Source organism: Melitaea cinxia, chromosome 3 (genome assembly GCF_905220565.1).
Source record: "Melitaea cinxia chromosome 3, ilMelCinx1.1, whole genome shotgun sequence".
In the NCBI taxonomy this organism is placed as follows: domain Eukaryota; kingdom Metazoa; phylum Arthropoda; class Insecta; order Lepidoptera; family Nymphalidae; genus Melitaea; species Melitaea cinxia.
The window spans coordinates 8,258,634-8,277,526 of record NC_059396.1 but is presented as its reverse complement, the minus strand read 5'-3'; the positions used below and the strand labels follow the sequence as shown (position 1 = coordinate 8,277,526).

The following is an 18,893-nucleotide window of genomic DNA, read 5'->3' as shown; positions in this document are numbered from 1 at the left end:
TCTAAAAGCATGTATTAGCACATAAAAAATGCAAAGTTATAAACAATTAAAAGAAGGAAAAATGGCCTTTCGTTTTTTTCAATATTTCATAAACTATTAAAATTTAAGAAATTTCAAATAAAGATTCTAAAAGAAGAGGAAATTTTTAATAAAAAAATGATATGCTGATGAATGATGATGCTAATGATAGCTTACATACCGATAGCAGCACCACCTACCGGGTCCAATTGAGAAAAAAACTATCATATCTTCCAGGTCAAACAAAATTACAGATGCTTACAAAACTTGACGTAAAATTGTTTCAGTAGTTCTGCCATCTGGACCAGGGGAAAAATTTGTTAAGTTCTTGGACATGGAAGGTATTAAGTGAGAATGGCATTGACATCAAAGATTGTCGTGGGAAAAGCTACGATAATGCCAGCAACATGAGTGGGAAATCGGCTTACAAGCCCGAATTAAAGAAATAAATAAGTACGCAGAATACATTCCCTGTCTTGCACATTCATTAAATTTGGTTGCTAAGTGCGCTGCAGACTGCTGTACAGAAGCATTACTTTTCTTTGATTTCATTGAAAACATCTATACATTTTTTCCGCTTCTACCTATCGATGGGGTCGTCTTACGAACGCAACTTTAAAAATTTCGATTTTGAAACGGTTATCGGACACTAGGTGGTCAGCCCTAGCTAATGCTACGAAGGCACTTTTGTTTGGTTTTATCATTATTAAGAAACTTTTGGAAGACATTTTCAATAACGTTGATCAAAAAGCGGAGTGCCGTAATAAAGCTTACGGACTAGTTTCAACGATGAATAAGTTAGAAACGGGAATAATGACAATTATGTGGAACGGAATCCTTGAACGCTTGCAAGCGATTAGTGCTTCGCTGCAGTCGTCTGATCAAGATCTTAATACGGGATACGCCCTTTATGAATCATTATATGGCTACGTCCAAGCAATGCGATCCACTTTTTCAGATATTGAGGTAAGAGCTAAAGGTCTGACCAACTGTGAAGAATACCAGCAACAGACGTCAAGACGAATCAAGCGAAATACAAGGTATGACCATTTTAGCGGCTCTACTACACTCGACAACTTTGTTGAAAATCAAACACCTGGACAACGTTTCGAATTTAACGTGTTTATCGTCATTATTGATAACGTACCGTCTGCTTTAACGAAACGTATGAAAGCATATCATAAAATTACTAGTGATTTTGAAGTATTTCGACAGCTAAAATCTCTTACAACAGAAGAAATTTTGGAAAAAAAAAAAAAAAAAAAAAAAAAAAAAAAAAAAAAAAAAAAAAAAAAAAAAAATCCCCTAGTATGGTCAGTGCTTACGAAGATGATTTGGAGAACAGCCTAGGCGGTGAATTAGTGCATTTTGCAGAGCTGCTGAAAACAGATGTGGCTAATGTTATTGACAGCAAGAAACAGGAGCCTCTGGAACAGCAATTTTATAAACTTTTATTAAACAATTCTTTAGAATCGTGTTTTCCAAACTTTTGAGAAGAACCTTGCGCATTTACTTATCTCTCATGATCAGTAACTGCAGTGGCGAACGTTCTTTTTCAACATTAAAACGTATTAAAAATGAATTAAGGAACACGATGGGCTAAGAACGTCTTAATCATCTCACTTTGTTGAATATAGAGCACGATTTGCTTAAAGAAGTCGATATTGAGTGTTATCTCTAAATTTGCCCATATTAAATACAGAAAAGTTTATTTGTAACAGTTTTGTTTTATTTAATACCCTAAACTTGAGAAACTAAAGCAAACCAAGGGCCCCTTGACAGAATTTGCTACAGGCCCCGCGCTGGCTTAATCCGGCACTGCATATACCTAATAAATATTTATCTACAAAAATTTAACTCGTCTTTAAATTCGGGAAATCTTCTATCAACATACTTTTATCCAAGCTGTCTAACATTTCATGTTCAATTGCAATATAGCTAAATTACTTAGTCTTAGCTGGAGCATTGTTTATCTTAAATGCTTTTTAAATATTATTTTGAAAAAAATCTTTTACCAGATACAATTGCATCTGACCGGCATTCTTAGTGCTATTAGTGCTATATAGTGTGTATATATATATACTAGCTGCTTGCTTAAAATTTAAAATTAAAATTTAAAATGATTTTTATAATAACATATTGCGGTGCGTTGACTCAATGTTAACACAAACAATTGTACAAGCAGTCGCGGGTTTTATCCTACATAATTAGGATAATTATAATTAGGATATGTGTTATGATATTTGTTTTTGTGTGTGTTGTGATGTACGAATGTTTGTAACCGTTTCACGCATAAACTGCTGAAAACTTGGTACGTAGACAACTGAAGATTCAAAATGATACACAGAATAGTTTTTATCCCTACATTCCCACGGGATCGATAATTACGGACACCCAACAAAGGATATACTTATACTTTACTGGGGGTTATTGAGTTATTAATATTAAAAAATATAAAAAGAACGAACTATACTAATATCATAATACTATTAATAAATATAAATAATACAAAAATATGAAGATTTTTTTTAAGGAAACCGTAAAAACGCAGTATAAAATATAATAAAATATAATTTAGTTAAATTTATATAATTATACAAAATAGAACAATTAAAAATTCGTCTCAATGACATCCTAATTGATAAGTTTTAGTACCAAAACTAAACAATACAAATGAATGACAAATAAAATTAATAATTGGACCAAAACTAGTTGATTGGTTTATAGGGAAATAGTTTTATTAACTGCATATGAGTATTATAGCTAATTTAAATATACATATATAGATCTTATTTCTACTTAGTATTGCAGGAGACAAATTCAATTTTCTTCCAAGTTTAAAAATTAAGCACAGCAAAAAAATGTTGGCGGTTTTTTAAATATTTGTGAAAAGTACCTTGCTGGGCAAACTCAGATAAGCTGGGCAATCTTGTAAGATTTTACGGTGTATTTAAATATTATATCGTTATAATTCTATTTACCGGTACAGGAAAGTTAAAAACGTTCATCGCCTAATTACTGTTAAAATTTTAAACGGTATAAAAGGTATCTGAAAATATTACCGCAATTTACCGGTACTTTATAATGGTAATTGGTAAAGTTACCAAGTCCTGCTCTTCCCTAGTGTCTTTGACAAAGTGACTAGCAAAGAGAGAGTAAAATAACTTGCCTATCACAGTTGCCTATACAGGGGTGACTAGTCAGTAGTCACTAGTGTTTGAACTTAGCAGTGAGTACCTATTTTCAGTATTAGTTTGGTGTGCGTCTGTTCAGGTATAGACAACGCATAAAAACGATGTTGGTTTTTATTTCTATTTCTTATACGCTCTGCCATTATAAAAAACAAAAATTAAAGTTAATTTTGTAATAGTTTTTGTATTAATAAAATATTGAAGTGTCACTTTTCAAAAGTACATTATGCAACGTTGGTTTTTTTTAGAAGAACGCAAGCAGAAAAAAATTAAATTTTCACGTAAAATGTCCGAAAAACAACAACCCGAAACCTCGGAAATATTATCTCAAGAATGGATGTTTACAGTATCCGTCTCCAATATCGGACCTAAGGAAAAATTGGCTGTGACAGGAAACATTACAGAACTTGGTGAATGGGACTACAAGAAAGTTATTTTTCTTGACCATGTCGATGGTACAGATTTGTGGACTAAAACAGTTATCATTCCGAATACTTGTGATATTTTCTACCGTTATGCCATATGTCTGTATAATGAAGAAACAAAAGATGTTATTGTTCGTCGATGGGAGACTAACATTCAACCTAGAATTATCAAAGATAATATGCTTCACCCAGTAACTGATATATTTGGTGAATATGGCGGAAAACAAAACATTTCTAAAGGATGGTTGACTTCACAAAGTTTAATTCAATTTAAATTCATTAACAATCCCTTAAAACTAAAAAGTCGTTTAGTTGGACGAGTAATGAATATAAAAATTACGCCAGTGAAGTTATCTTTCGGGGCTGAGCCTCAAATAGAAGATTCATCCCTTAGTACAGACACATCAGATATAGAAATACCTGTTGGTGTGTTTGTTGAAGTAGCTACTCTTGATAATGACCCTTCTACATGTAATCTTCAGCCTCAAGAACAGTTTGGTCGAGAGTATAAGACAAATGATGTCATGTTAGTCAATGTTTTAGCCCCAAACCCTAAAAGTCTTGCATACCTCATAGATTTCTATTCCTATAGCTCCCATGCTTCTGATGATGAGCCTCCATCTCACATAGGGTACACATATGTTCTGCCTAACATGTTTAAGCCTTCAGAAGGCTCATTAGAACTACCAGTTACCTGTAATGTTAAGCATCGGCCTCTTGGTACTATTAATTTTGAATATCTAATAATCTCACCTATTGAAGACAGTCTCTGTACATTAGAAGTATCTTATGCTAAACATTGGGATCCCTCTTGGACTGGACTGGAAGTTGGGCATAGAGGCTTGGGGGCTAGTTTTAAAACAAAAGAGTAAGTTTTTTGTTTTATTTATAAAATAAACTGAAATGAATGATAACATTTTAAATTTATAAACAATTTTATTGATTTAGTCAATGTTATGGTTAGTGGTAGGGCTACTTGTTGTGTTCTCCAAATTGTTTAAATATTTCAGGGGAAATGCCATTCGTGAAAACACAATAGCTTCCCTTAAAAAAGCAGCTGCCAGCGGGGCAGATATGCTGGAATTTGATGTGCAACTAAGTAAAGACATGATACCAGTTATTTATCATGATTTTCATGTGTGTATTTCAATGAAAAGAAAAAAAGAAGTTGACTTCACAGAGATGCTAGAATTGCCAGTGAAAGACTTGACCTTGGAGCATCTACAAAAACTTAAGGTATCATGCGATGTAACTCAACACTGTTTAATTTTCATTATTGAAACATGATCTTTAAAAGATGAAGATGTCTATAGCCAAGGTCTTTTCTTTTTATTGTTAAAAACATTTATTTAATCTGGCCATTAATTTTTTTTATAGTATTGGTTTTTCACATTCATATATTTAAGATGTTTTGTATTTACTTTTTTTTTATTGTTGTAATTTTCACACACAAATAAATTAAATTATTAATAAAATCATAGATAATTTTTCTGTTAAAATTGTAATATTTATATAATGCAGACTACTGATTATTATTATATACAACTAATTATTAAATAGTAACTTATGTAATCTAAAATTATAATTTATATCAGTATTAGGTGCATGAAAAGTAACAACAGGAATTGAAGAATAATTTAATGAAGTAAATTTTTTTGAAGTGTACAATAAATTATTATTTAAAAAGCCATATTAATATGTTTATTTTTCACTTTATTATATGTTTTTTTGTCCAACTTATTTTAATTTTTTTAGTTATGTTATACTCTTAGAATCATTTTATGTTATAGAAATTAATGAAAATATATTTCCATAATATAAATTTGTTTAAAAAAATTAATTTCAGCTCTGACACGCGACTGAAGTTTATTCCTTGTCGTTTGTTGTTGTTTTGCACGGGCTTTATTCCGCAACTCGACGTCTTAGTGCGCCTTTTTTGCGTGATTGGCTGGGGGCACTATTTGTGCCAGCCAAGCTCCTTGAGGAAGCCTAGCAGACCCTTCGCGTTGCCAACGACTTCCTGGAGCGACCTCGGTGCCCCGAGGTGCAGTGCCCTGTAGTTCGCCACACTACCGTGTTCCAGCAGGATATGTGAGGCCGTTTCTTCTGCCTCCATGCACGCTCTGCATAGAGGGCCGTCTGTAACACTTAAATTGTGTAAGTGCTTGTTAAGCAAGGCATCTCCGGTATGAACCCCGACCAGTAGTCGGAGCTGAGCTTTCCCATAACTGCGAAGTTTGCGGGACAATCCTGGGTTGATCGTCAGAAGAGCTTCCTTGGTCTGCCTGCAGGTAGTTAGGTTTGTCCAATATTCTTGGTGTTGTGTCGCAGCTGGCTGCGCAGCCATCCGAAAGGCAGAGGCAGAATGGGTTCAGGTCCGTGGATCCTCATCTCCGATCCATTCCTCGCCCCAGTCGATCGGCCGCGTCGTTGCCTCGCGATCCACTGTGGCCCTTTATTCATTGAAGGGTAATGGTGTTTGTTTCACTTACCTTCGTCAGAGCTCGATGGCACTCGTATATTAGCCCTGATGTCATAATGTCGCTCTGTAGGACTTGCAGGACCGATCGGTCCGATCGATCGGGACTGCTGTCGGAAAGTATACGGATTGGAAAACCCTGTACCTCTCTAGAATTCCATTCCCATTCCCATGCATTCCGCCTGGAAGACGGTATTGTGGATTCCCAATGGCGATGAGATGTGGATATTCAGGTCTTCTGAGTAAACCCCAGAACCTGTACCTGTTGAAGTTTTCGACCCGTCTGTGAAGATTCTTAGCTCTTTGTGGTTGAGGCCTTCCTCTGGGTCTTCATGTAATTGTATTCTGTATTTTTTATCGAATACGTACTGTTTGGGTATCCTGTCAGTAACCGCTTCGATGAGCGGTTTCCTGTTCGCCAGTTCGCCAAGTATTCCTGTATGTGTTACCTTTACGTTCCTCCATAGGTTTAGCTTCCTGAGTCTTACCGCAGCCACTCCCGCCTCTTGTGAATAAACAGATGCAGCGGCGCTAAGTTCAGTAGGGCTTCCAAGGCCGAGGTCGGAGTGGTCCTCATGCAGCCCGTAGTTGCCATGCAAGCCAGCCTTTGAAGTCGTTGTAGCTTTGCTTCACCGGTGATTAGTTTGGTTCTCGGCCACCAAACAACTGCACCGTAGCTGATAATTGGCCTGATGACGGACTGGTACAGCCACAGAGTGATTTTTGGGGATAGATCCCATCTTTTACCTATCATTCTGCGGCACTGCCAGAAGGCTATTGTAGCCTTGTCGATCTTGCTGTTGACATGGCCGCTCCAGTTCAGTTTGCTATCCAGAATGATTCCTAGATACTTTACCTCCGAGCTGAACTGTAGCTCCGTACCAAACTGTCTAGAGGGGTTGTGGTTCCCCAGTAGTTGTTTGTTAGTTACACAACAACAACATTACCTATTCCGTCTTCCTGTGATTGACGGTAAGTTCGTTGTCTAAGCACCATCTCTCCATAATCCGTAGCGCCTGTTGCGTGACATTGCACACGGTACTGCTGACTCTGCCACTAATTAAAATGGCGATATCATCAGCGTACCCGATTGTGAAGTAGTTGTGCTGGTTCAGTCTGGTTATGAGGTCATTTACCACGATGTTCCACAGTAGTGGGGAAGGCACCCCTCCTTGTGGACATCCTCTAGCCACCAGTGCATGTTGTGTCTCAGATGATGTAAGTTTGATGACTCTTTTGCTGAGCATGTTACCTATCCAGTCAACCATTACCGGGTGCACTCCGTGCTTAACTAGAGAAGTTTATTCCTTAAAAACGACTACCATTGTATTCAAAAATTAATAAATATTTAACTTAATAATTTTTAATGAATCAAATTATATTTAAAATAATAAAATGTATACAATAAAATATATTTTATTTTAATTAAATAATAAAATATATTTTGTATAGTTACAGTAAATACTAGTATTATATACTATTATACCAATATCTTGCTGTGGCTAAAATCTGTGTAAAGAGTCAATCTCAGCGTAACTCTCAGCATCACTGCTGTTTCGTTGTTTCACACTATTCACCTACCATATTTTTTCATACCATGCTCCTTGCATAAGGAGTAAACTCCCAAAACATTAAACCAATTATGCTAATAAAAATAACTATGAAATATATTAGTAGTGGACTGCTTCTGGACTGCACATATTCCTAATATTTATTTTGTAATCTTTGAAGGTGTACCACTTAGTTGAAGGGCGCAACCATGAAATTTTGTTCTTTGATGAAGACTTAGAAGAACACCAGCCTTTCCCGACACTTGAAGATGCTCTTAAGCAGTTAGATGAACATGTTGGCTTCAACATTGAGCTCAAGTGGACCATGGAACTAAATGATGGAACCTTTGAATTAAACAATCCTTTTGACATGAACACTTATGTTGATAAGGTAAAACAATATTTATTAAATAAGTGATTTTGTCATAGATATATATATATATATATACACGGGTATATATATTAATGTCAAAACAAAAAAGAACATGTTTCAGCCAAATAAAATTCTACTTTCTATTCATTCATAAAGGCTTATGTTAAATCCTACTTGGCTCGCCCACAGCTGCAACTGATTAATAGGGTTTGATCTTGGATAAATTAATTTCATGTTTTTTTTTTTCGATATAGGTATTAGAGGTTGTTTTAAAATACGCCGGGCAGCGTCGCATCGTGCTCTCTTGTTTTAATCCCGATATATGCACTATGGTGCGTAACAAACAAAATAAATACCCTGTAATGTTCTTAACTGTGGTACGTATTTTTATTTTTAATGAAAGTTTTATGTTTTTAAAATATTAAAATATATTTTACAAATTTTCAAATTTTCAGGGAATTTCTGAAAAGTACCAGCCATATAGAGACCCAAGATGTTTAACAATACCAGCGGCTGTACAAAACGCCATTAGCTCAGACATTTTAGGAATTGTCGTTCACACCGAGGATTTGCTTCGAGATCCGACTCAGGTAATTTTTTTTTAAATAAATCTAAATACCTTATAACATTCACACAGTCGTCTGTTCCTACGGTTAACAACTTAATGATTGTGTTATAGGTAACAGTCGGCTGATATAGCTAAATAATTTTTGTTATATAAATATACATGAAAATAATACGTAAGTACAAATATTACACCCAGACTCAGGCGGGAATCGAATCCGCAACCAAAACTGCGCCAACAGGCTAGTCAATATTACTACTACTGTACATAAATAAATCACATTCAGAAACCAATCGCATCGAATCGATTTCCATAGCATTTTTTCCAATTGCTATAGTTGGTTTTTTATGCAATTGTCAGTATCAATTTTATATATTAGTTACGTTAAGTACTAGTGATACTTTCTCTTTGTGCCAACTTTTAAAGAAACGGTAATAGAATTTCTATAAAATAAAATATATCATTCAGTTTTTACAACTCTTGTACTTGTAAAATAAAATATGCGGAAAATGCACGTAAACAAGGTCAATGATATTTCTTTTGTGATAAACCGTGTTTAAAACAATAGATAAGTGGCGTTACGAGTGGCGTGTATCTTGACAAAGAGCAACGAACTTATGACTCGTACAATAAAGTGGAATTCATTCTCAAATGGAGTTGAACAGTGTACTTTGCATTGGAAAATACATAATTTTAGTAATATCTATGTATATTAAATTATATTTTTAAATTTTTACACGAGTAAAAAAGAGTAGTTTTTGTGCGTTTTCTTTTCAATCAATATGCGTTACTTTTGATAGTTAAATAATTCGATAACTGAATTTAAATAAATTTTCGCTATGCATGTATTTAGATAATAATCACATTAGTGGGTTATAATCAGTGAGAGTTCGATAATTGTATTTAAATTATCATTATTACGAGTAGGTAAATGGTTGATAAACCAATATCACAATTAATAGGATAAAGATACCGTTTTTCAATAAAGGCTAGCTGTCTTATAGCATTTCGATATTTATTATTAAATAACGACTATGTTTTTTATATATATATGAACTGTGATATAAGAAATAAAATTTTATATCGTTTAATATGAACATTTATTCGTCTATGTTATTATATATGATGGTCACATTAGTTAATGAAAAAATGATTAACTTTTATTTTAGTGTCTAAAACATTCACATATTGCTAGATGTAGACAATTTTAAGCTTGACTAATCCCGCCCGAATCTAATTTAATTTTGATTGTACAATTTTACAAAAAATGAAAAAAACCATTTCCAGTCATTTGTAGATCGTATCATTTGTATTCACTTTTTAATGAAGATTTCACGAAAATCTTTTAAATCATTGGTCATTCATCATAATATTATGGTTCTTTTTTTATATATATAACTAGGTCGGCAAATGAGCGTACGGCTCACCTGATGGTAAGCGATTACCGTAGCTTATAGACACCTCCAACACCAGAAGCATTGCAAGCGCCTTGCCGACCTAATCCCCCCAAAGAGCTCTGGCCACCTTACTTACTAACAGGAACACAATACTGCTACTGCTTGAAAACAGTATTACTTAGCTGTGGTCTTCTGTCAGGTCGAGGTACTTCCCCTGTCGGGCTGCTTCATATTTTGAGCAAGTTCCTGCTGTGCCCTACCTCAGTTAAATGGTTCTGGGCTTACAAAGTAAATTGAGCCATGAAACATCAAAACAATCGACGAATTTATGTCATCTGGCCAATTAACAACTTACACTTAATTCGGATGAAAAAAAAAAAAAAACTTACAAAAGTTGAACTTCTAATATTTTCGTGCGTAATATAAGGAGAAATTAGGATTTTTTGAATTACCATTCTAATTGAGCTAAACGTTGTCAACAAAAGTAAGAACACCTATAAAAACTTAACATGCATATATTTTTTAATATTTTAAAACGATAATAAAAGAAAGGAACTATTTGGTTTTCTTTATCTGTTAGTTTTAATGCAATACTGGATTTTTTGACATTTGAATTTACCATATCGCTATTTTGTTTTGTTTTAATTTTTCAGAATCTCAACATGAAACATTAAAATACCAAAATCTAAATTGGAAAGTACTTACATCAAATGATAAAGTAGCTGTAGCTTAGTCTGTAGTCAGGCAAGGGGAACTTAAATCCCTACTATTATTTAATTTATAAGTTAACTAATAAATTGTTGGAGTAAATAGTACAATGACCATATATAATAGGCTCTTGAACGTCTGTGAAAGGGGGCGGATATTGATGGTTTTACATAATAAAAAGTAATATATTGCAGTCGAAGTTGCAACATAAAACATTTTTGTCTATTCGTACTGTAGCATTAAATAAAATATTACTTTTACACAATTGGTATGAACTAACGCCACTATAGCGTCCCAAAGAAATTATTTAAAGATAGTCATTGTATTTATCTTTTATTTTAACAACTACAAAAAATAGAGTACTAACTAGTAACTCCTAACTGTTATTCATCATGAAGTCATTTTACCGATAGATCTAAAATAACCAGCCTATCGCATCTGCAAGTATTTCTTTCCAAACGCCCTTTTAGTGATGTTCATTGGCCTTAGTCCGTCTATTGTAGACGATTTAGACAACGTCAGACAGACACTGAGTCGCCTAGGACACTCTTCAGGAAAACGCAGAGTTGGTTCAGCTAGGAACGAAGAGTCGATACGTGTGGAGCCAGTTCGGCTTCAGGAGTCTTTCGCATTTTAGAGCTATGCCACGAATGCTTGACAGAGACCCTATTCCGGGTTTCAAATTTTCCTCTTCCAAGGCCCTGATGATTTTGAGCCAGGGGCTAAGATCTAGACTAGGAAAAACCGAATTATGGGGTTTTTGGGTGGAGGGTGTAGGGGAAGCTATACAAGGTAACACTGCCACACTTCGAAACCCCATGGTTATGGAGATATCCATGGTTAAAGTTTTGAGATTAGAGGAAGAATTTAAAGCTATTATAATACCTTTGAGCTCCGCGTCTGACTTCACCTTAGCTCCGACGCTGCGGGCAGTGCAATCCATGCGCCGCTTCACAACTTTATAAGTTATTTTCGAACAGGAGTACATAAAAACGATCTCGACTCCAAGATCAACAAACGATACAACTTGCGGTAACCATGCTTAGTTCCGTAGCTTTCAGATGTTATATTCACGTTTCGCACTTGATATTAACATTTCAGACTTTAAGTTCTTGTTTTCACACGGTTTTTTAACAAACGATACAACTGATGTTTAATGACTGAGATATATATGCTTTAAAAAAAAAAAATGGCGCGCCACTTATCGTTTCGCTCCAAAGCAATGTAAGCATAAATTAATTTTTTGTTTAAATAACTGTAAAGGCAAAGGTCTAAGACCATACAGCCTTGTTATGTTTTTTTTATTAAATATATTTTATTTTTATTTACTCTTATAAAATTACGTCGATTAACGGTGTAATTTTTAAATTAGATAGGTTAGGGTTATTTTTTTTTTAGTAACAAAACTATGTCTATAAACGGTGTAATTTTTAAATTAGATAGGTTAGGGTTATTTTTTTTAGTAACAAAACTATGTCTATTAACGGTGTAATTTTTAAATTAGATAGGTTAGGGTTATTTTTTTTTTTAGTAACAAAACTGTCTATAAACGGTGTAATTTTTAAATTAGATAGTTTAGGGTTTTTTTTGTAACGGAATTATGCCTATAAATGGCCCCTTTCTGAAGTCAGATTATGGTTAAAAAAATTTATTCATGTCATGTTTTTCACTTCATTATATTTTATTTATTTATTTATTTATTTTCATATAAAATGAACTAAAATATTGAGTATTTTTCGTTTATAAGAGTAAATAAATAAAAATAAAATATATTTAATTATAAAACATAACATGAAACAAGGCTGTATGGTCTAAGACCTTTGTCTTTACAGTTATTTAAACAATAACAATGAATTTATGCTTACACTGTTTTGGAGCGAAACGATAAGTGGCCTGTAATTTTTTATTAAAACATCTATTTCTCAGTCGTTAAACATTAGTTGTATCGTTTGTTAAAAAACCGTGTGAAAACGTTAAATTAACGTGTGGAATGTTAAAATCAAGTGCGAAATGTGAAAATAACATGTGAAAACTATGGAACGGAGCATGAGTAACGTAAGTTGTATCGTTTGTTGATCTTGGAGTCAAGATCGTTTTTATTTGAAAATAACTTGTGAAACGTGAAAAAAAACGTGTGAAATATGAAAATAGCGTGTGAAATGTGAAAAAAAACGCGCGTGAATTGTGAAAATAATGTGTGAAAGCTGCGAAATTCTTCTTCTAACCTCAAAACTTTAACCATGGATATCTCCATAACCATGGGGTTTCGAAGTGTGACAGTAGTAAAAGGGGTGGCGTTCCCCACCTCCCCCCCTTTCCCCCACGGTCCCGAAATTCGGTTTTTCCTAATCTAAAGCTTTACCGAGCCAGGTTTGTCCGTCGGTCGCATTTTACGACCCCCCACGGGAAGAAAGGGGGTGGTACTATTCTACTCGGCCTTAGTGATGTATTGACGAAATAATTAATGGGTATTAGAGGTATTCAAACTGCCTTTATCAAACAAGCGCCATCGAAAATATATCACATTAACAAAGCAAATAGTTGTTTGGTGTATCACCAAGTCGCTAGCCCTTCAGAACATAACAACATCAAAAACAATGTAGCCTGTGCAATATTTCGTATTTGTGCGTAATAATAGGTGTTCTCAGGACGTTATCGTCACAACTGCGGAAATTATTATAATAAAGATTAAAGGTATAGGCCAATGCGACTTGGCTGACGTTCACATTAAAAAGAGAACACCGCTGCCAAATGAAAAAAACATTTATATGTTAATTTAATGTTATTGTAATACAAGACGGTTAACATAACTAGAATTTTTTTCCCGCAACCGTTTTTCAGAGCTAATATTTTTTTAATATGACAAAGAAATAAAAAATAAAAAATAACGCCTGAAAACATGTATTACGACCGACTTAGCATCTATTTGCGGTTTTTGTTTTTAGTCTATAATAATTCTAAAAACCTTTCAATTTTCTAGTGTGGACAAAAAAGAAGGTCTACACAAGGCTGACTGCTTGACTATGTCATTATATTCATCCCTTTCCCAACTACGTCCATATATTTGCCGCTTCGCTCGCTTAGAAATTGATAATATTTACATAGAGGGGCTAAACTGGTGTATAATCACTATATTACTTTATTTTTATTTATTTATTAGGATGGTACACAGCACAGAAAAAGTTATAAAAGAAACAAGAATGAACTATAGTCATTAAGGCCAATTACGACCATCCATCCGTTTCCAATTAAATTATCAAACGCGCAAATAAGAAAAAAGAAATTTTTTAAAAAACATTTCATGACCTCTTTGTACCACATTTATGGTTTACCTTTTGTGCGTTAGAACTACAAGACTGCTCGCCAAGCTCGCTCTCAATCACGCTTCGTGGAACAATCGTGTGAAAACCAAGTCTACCCTTAGGTTTCTGAAGCCATTTTTAGGTCATTTCAGTAATACGAACTAATAATTTATTTTACCATTCAGAATTTCCGTGACCGCTGGGATATTTATTTATGTTGCAATGCAATCATAACAATAAAAAATTAAACTTCGCTTCGCTTCGCTTCAGCCTGTAATATCCCACTACTGGGCATAGGCCTCTTTCCCCGTGTAGGAGAAAGATCAGAGCTTAATCCACCACGCTGCTCCAATGCGGGTTGGCGGATTTATTCCCTACCATGAGTAACGATCGCTTTCAGGTGTACATGATAACAACCGGGACCGACGGCTTAACGTGCTCTCCGAGGCACGGTGGGAAGACCCACAAGGACTGCACAAACACCCAGACCACGAAAAACACCTGTATGGGCAATACAAATATTATATAAACTTTCAATCACTATTTCATCCTTTTAATTATACCCTAAATTGCGCACTTATACTGAAATGCATAATTATTAATTTTTAATCAATAGTGCAAAAAATAAGTTTCATTCTCGTTATATAAAAAAAAATACACATAAATATGAAATTTAACAGAGAGGTAGTTTATAGTTAATAGACGTCCGCTAAAAACGGATTTTTCGATAGGGCCAAGTTAAAGGGGTCTAAGAGCTCTTACATGTTTGTATAAAAGTTTCATTTTTATGCTACAAGCTTGAAATTTGTCAGGAAGATAGCTAACAGTGAATACACGCCTACTAAGAATTAATTTTGTGTCAGGGCCGTATTAAGAAGGTCTAAGGACTTAGAAAGATTTTATAAAAGTTCCTATTTTTTTTGTGCTACAAACTTGAAATTGAACAGAGGTAGTTTATAGTTAGTAGACGCTCTTTATAAAAGAATTTCGTATCAAAACCGCATTAAGGTGGTCTTAGGGCTCAGGCAAATTTGTATGAAAGTTCTACATTTTTTTTGTGCTTGAAATTTGGCAGAGAGGTGGTTAATAGTAGTAGTAAAGTTAGTAGAATTCTACCAAGAACGTATTTTACCATAGGGCCGCATTAAAGAATTCTAAGTGCTCTCGACAATTTTTATAAAATACTATATTTTTATGCTACAAGCTTGAAACTTGGCAGAGATTGTTAATAGCTAGTAGAAGTCCACTATGAACGAATGTTGTGACAAAACCGCATTAAGGTCTAAGGCTCTGAAAGATTTTACAAGTCCTTAATTTGTTAATTTATCTCTTGTGAACGGAAGCGTTGTCATGCAACAACAGGACACCGTTTGTCAGTTTTCCTCGTCTTTTTTCTTTTATGACTTCTTTTAACTGTTTCATAATTGAAGCACTATATTCCCCCGTTATAGAAACAACTATCTTTGTCATTTAGCAATAAAATTCTTTCTGAGTCCCAAAATAATGTCGCCGGCCTAATGATCAACTCAAGTTTCATCACCATTAAAATCAAAATCAAAAATAATTGTATTCAAATAGGTTTCAAAAGCACATCCGAATCGTCATTTTACAATTTAAAATTTTAAGTGATTTTTTTTTAAATGAAGTTCCACCGATTTGGAATGTAGAATCTGCAGAGAAGTACACACCTTTGAACTAATTGTAGTCATGCCAAGATGATTGTGTAGAATTTTGAAAATTATTGTTTCCGATACTTTAACCATTTCTGCAAATTGTTTCTTTATAGTTTTCTTTTTAGAGTATATTCCAATACTAATTTTCTATAAGTTCTGGCTTTTGCAATAAGTTCTGACGTCACCTCATCGGGGCGACCCGGTCATCAAGTAACCCCCTACCCCGTTTAAACAAATTATGCCACTTATAAACCATTGTTTATCCTGGGAAAGAGTTCTCGTAAACGAATGACATCTCATTCAGTTTGATTTGAATGGAATTTCCTTGCTTGGTAAGGAATATTAATACCGCGAGATATGTTCTACAAATTTTGCATTATGTTCTCGATTGAGTTGCTTGTTCAACGATAATTCACGGACTAATGATCCGATTACAACCAAAATTTGACATATTATATTATGACGAGTCAGCCTACCCTCTTTTAATATTATCATTCCGCAAACTTAAAAAACGCACCATCATAGATTAAATGAACCTAATTAACCTGAATAATCTCCATAGAAAAGGATGAATTTCTATGATTTTTTAATACTATTAAAATTCTTTAACGATAGGATTGTACAATTTATTTCCAGGTTAAATTGGCAACGGACGTCGGTCTAGTCATATTTTGCTGGGGAGATGACAATAATGATAAAAACACTATAAAAAGACTTAAGGAGATGGGCCTGCATGCTGTGATATATGATAAGCTTGACGAGTATACCACCAAAGAAGTCAAGGTAATATTTTCTGAATGCTGCAGTAGACAATTTTTTTTTTTTTATCTTATTGTTAGTTCGAATTTTGCATTTAATTGCACTGCTTTACATAAATTGTTCTGTAGTGCTATTATTATATTGCACATATTAGATTTTTGAAATAATATAATGAAACCGTCGCCTTTATCCGTAACTAAAATAGGACTTTAAAACGACAACGGTGAAATGATTACTTTCACAAATAACCCGATATAAATGAAGTAGGACACAACAGGAAATATACTGCAGAAAATCTGTAGCAGACCGACTGGGAAAGTACCTCGATCTTACGGAAGATCGCAGACAAATAATACTTTTCTCAATCAGTGTTCCTGTGGTCAGTAAGGTAACCAGAGCTCATGCGGGGATTGGGGGGGTCAGGTCGGTAACGCGCCTGCGATGCTACTGATGTTGCAGACGTCTATAAGCTCTGCGGTAATCGCTAACCATGAGGTGACCGTACGGGTTGTATTGCCTACCTAGTTGTATATAAAAAGAGAACCGTCAGCTTACATCCATAAATAAAATCAGAAAACCAGATTATAATACTGTCATTGTGACCGGAAGTCAAACGAGTACGGTGAGACGTATCGTAAAATTAAAATCCAACAAAACTTTATTGAAATAAGGTTCAAAAGCATCTTTGCATCGTCATTTATCACTAATCATTACTGTCACAAATCCATATAACCCGTAACCGAGACCGCAAGCCCGCGTTATCATTGTCACGTCACGCAGGAGAGCATATTCCTGATGGAGGCGCGCGAGTCGCAGCGGGAGATAATGCGCCTCACCGCGCTCGAGGCGTCACACTCCGGCAGCGAGTCCACGCCTACAGACGCGCCCCGCCCTTACCTCGACCTCGCGCAACACCGAGTCTTCGAAACCCGCTCCACAGTAACCTCGCTCGAGTCCCTCGCCTCTATCGACATCCGAGACGAACAAACCGATAGGAACTTGAAACGCAACCGAGACCTAATCAGAACTATCGATAAGGAGTCCCAGGTTAAGGAGCAACGCATTTCGTTCAAAGGCCTATTTACGAGTTGCGATACTTCTAAAGGTTCTCCGAAGAAGTTCCGTAAAGAAGATTAAATAGATACCGCGGTACATGAATCTGACACGATACAATTACTAGGAGATTTGCACGATAAATTTTGAGTAATTGTACAAATAATATTTGCTCTATTTTTTACTATGTAATTAATTCCATGTATCTCTTATAGATTTTTTTTTTCATTTTGTAATGTATTAAATCGAATTTTAGCTGTGTAGGTACTTAAATTGCGTAAAGTATTAAATTTATGAAAGTATTGTTGGTGTGGTATTTTGTTTTAATAAATGTCTAGTACCATTCAATATGTTTCGTTACGTATATTTTTATAAGAATTTAATTATTAAATGTAACCATATTCATGTCGAGCTGAGCATAACATTACATTCATATTTTCATTCTGTAGTGACAAGGTTAGACAATTTTTACGAAAAAAAAAAAAAAATAGCCATAGTTTATGTTTTCTTTTTTTAAAATAAATAATTAAGACATTGCTTTTTTACTATTTATTTCGCAAGTGAATGTATGGTTAGGTAATATGTGGTTAGTTGCTTTCTTTATTAGGTGGCTTGCCAATATTTTCAGTGTATACAAAGATATTTTTTAAATTGCACTTTTAATATGTCATGTTTCATAATAGATAGAGTAATTGATTTTGAAAGAAAAAAGATAGATAAAGTAATTGAATTTGTAAGTATTTAGTCTGTGATACATTGTAGATTTTAGACATTAAATATTTTAAACTCTTGTATTTTAATAAACAGTAAATCACAATATGAGTTTATTTTTAATTTTCTTATTATAGTAAAAAAATGTTTTAATTTCACATGTCTGTACTAAAGGATTTGTCCGTTCCAGCAAAAGATGATTAAAGGTACATTTTACATTAATTAATGCTACCTTTATAGCTGACCAAATTGTAAATAGAAAACTTTAATAAGAAATTCTAAACATTTTTTAATATCATATCAAAAATTGACCGTTCCAGTGGGGATCGAACCTGCATCTAACCAATTAAGCTATGGATTGATGTACTCGCTAGATCAAATTTTCGATATGATGATTTTATATTTGGTGTAAGCGATTTTGATATGATACTAGCTGACCCAGCAAACGTTGTTTTGCCATATATATTATTAACCCCTTAATCCTCCCCCTCCCTTGTAACTTAGGGGTATGAAAATAGATGTTGTTCGATTCTCAGACCTACCTAATATGCACACACAATTACATGAGAATCGGTCAAGCCGTTTCGGAGGAGTTTAACTACAAACACCGCGACACGAAAATTTTATATATTAGATTAAAAAATGTTTAGAATTTCCTAATGTGTGAGTAACACAAAAATAAAATCGTA

The 18,893-nt window shown here is 34.3% G+C and overlaps 1 protein-coding gene across 2 annotated transcripts; it reads left to right on the top strand.

Annotated features, from left to right (window-relative positions):
• The first annotated feature begins 3,143 nt into the window (after positions 1–3,143).
• Positions 3,144–18,310, top strand: LOC123669384 (glycerophosphocholine phosphodiesterase GPCPD1-like). 2 transcript variants are annotated; one of them, XM_045602992.1, is made up of 8 exons: positions 3,144–3,315; positions 3,458–4,502; positions 4,645–4,870; positions 7,845–8,054; positions 8,291–8,413; positions 8,492–8,626; positions 16,318–16,464; positions 17,221–18,310. In XM_045602992.1, the coding sequence occupies exons 2-8, from the start codon at positions 3,496–3,498 to the stop codon at positions 17,575–17,577; spliced, it is 2,205 nt and encodes a 734-aa protein (XP_045458948.1). In that variant the 5' UTR covers positions 3,144–3,315; positions 3,458–3,495; the 3' UTR covers positions 17,578–18,310. The 2 variants fall into 2 exon arrangements, with proteins under 2 accessions (XP_045458948.1, XP_045458946.1); XM_045602990.1 differs by lacking the exon at positions 3,144–3,315 and having other exon boundaries at positions 3,436–4,502.
• The last annotated feature ends 583 nt before the right edge of the window (positions 18,311–18,893 follow it).

Coding starts and splice junctions, on each gene's coding strand:
- LOC123669384 (XM_045602990.1), top strand. CDS start 3,436: ATGCAACGTTGGTTTTTTTTAGAAGAACGCAAGCAGAAAAAAATTAAA. Junction 4,503..4,644: donor GCTAGTTTTAAAACAAAAGA/GTAAGTTTTTTG, acceptor TAAATATTTCAG/GGGAAATGCCATTCGTGAAA. Junction 8,414..8,491: donor CTGTAATGTTCTTAACTGTG/GTACGTATTTTT, acceptor TCAAATTTTCAG/GGAATTTCTGAAAAGTACCA.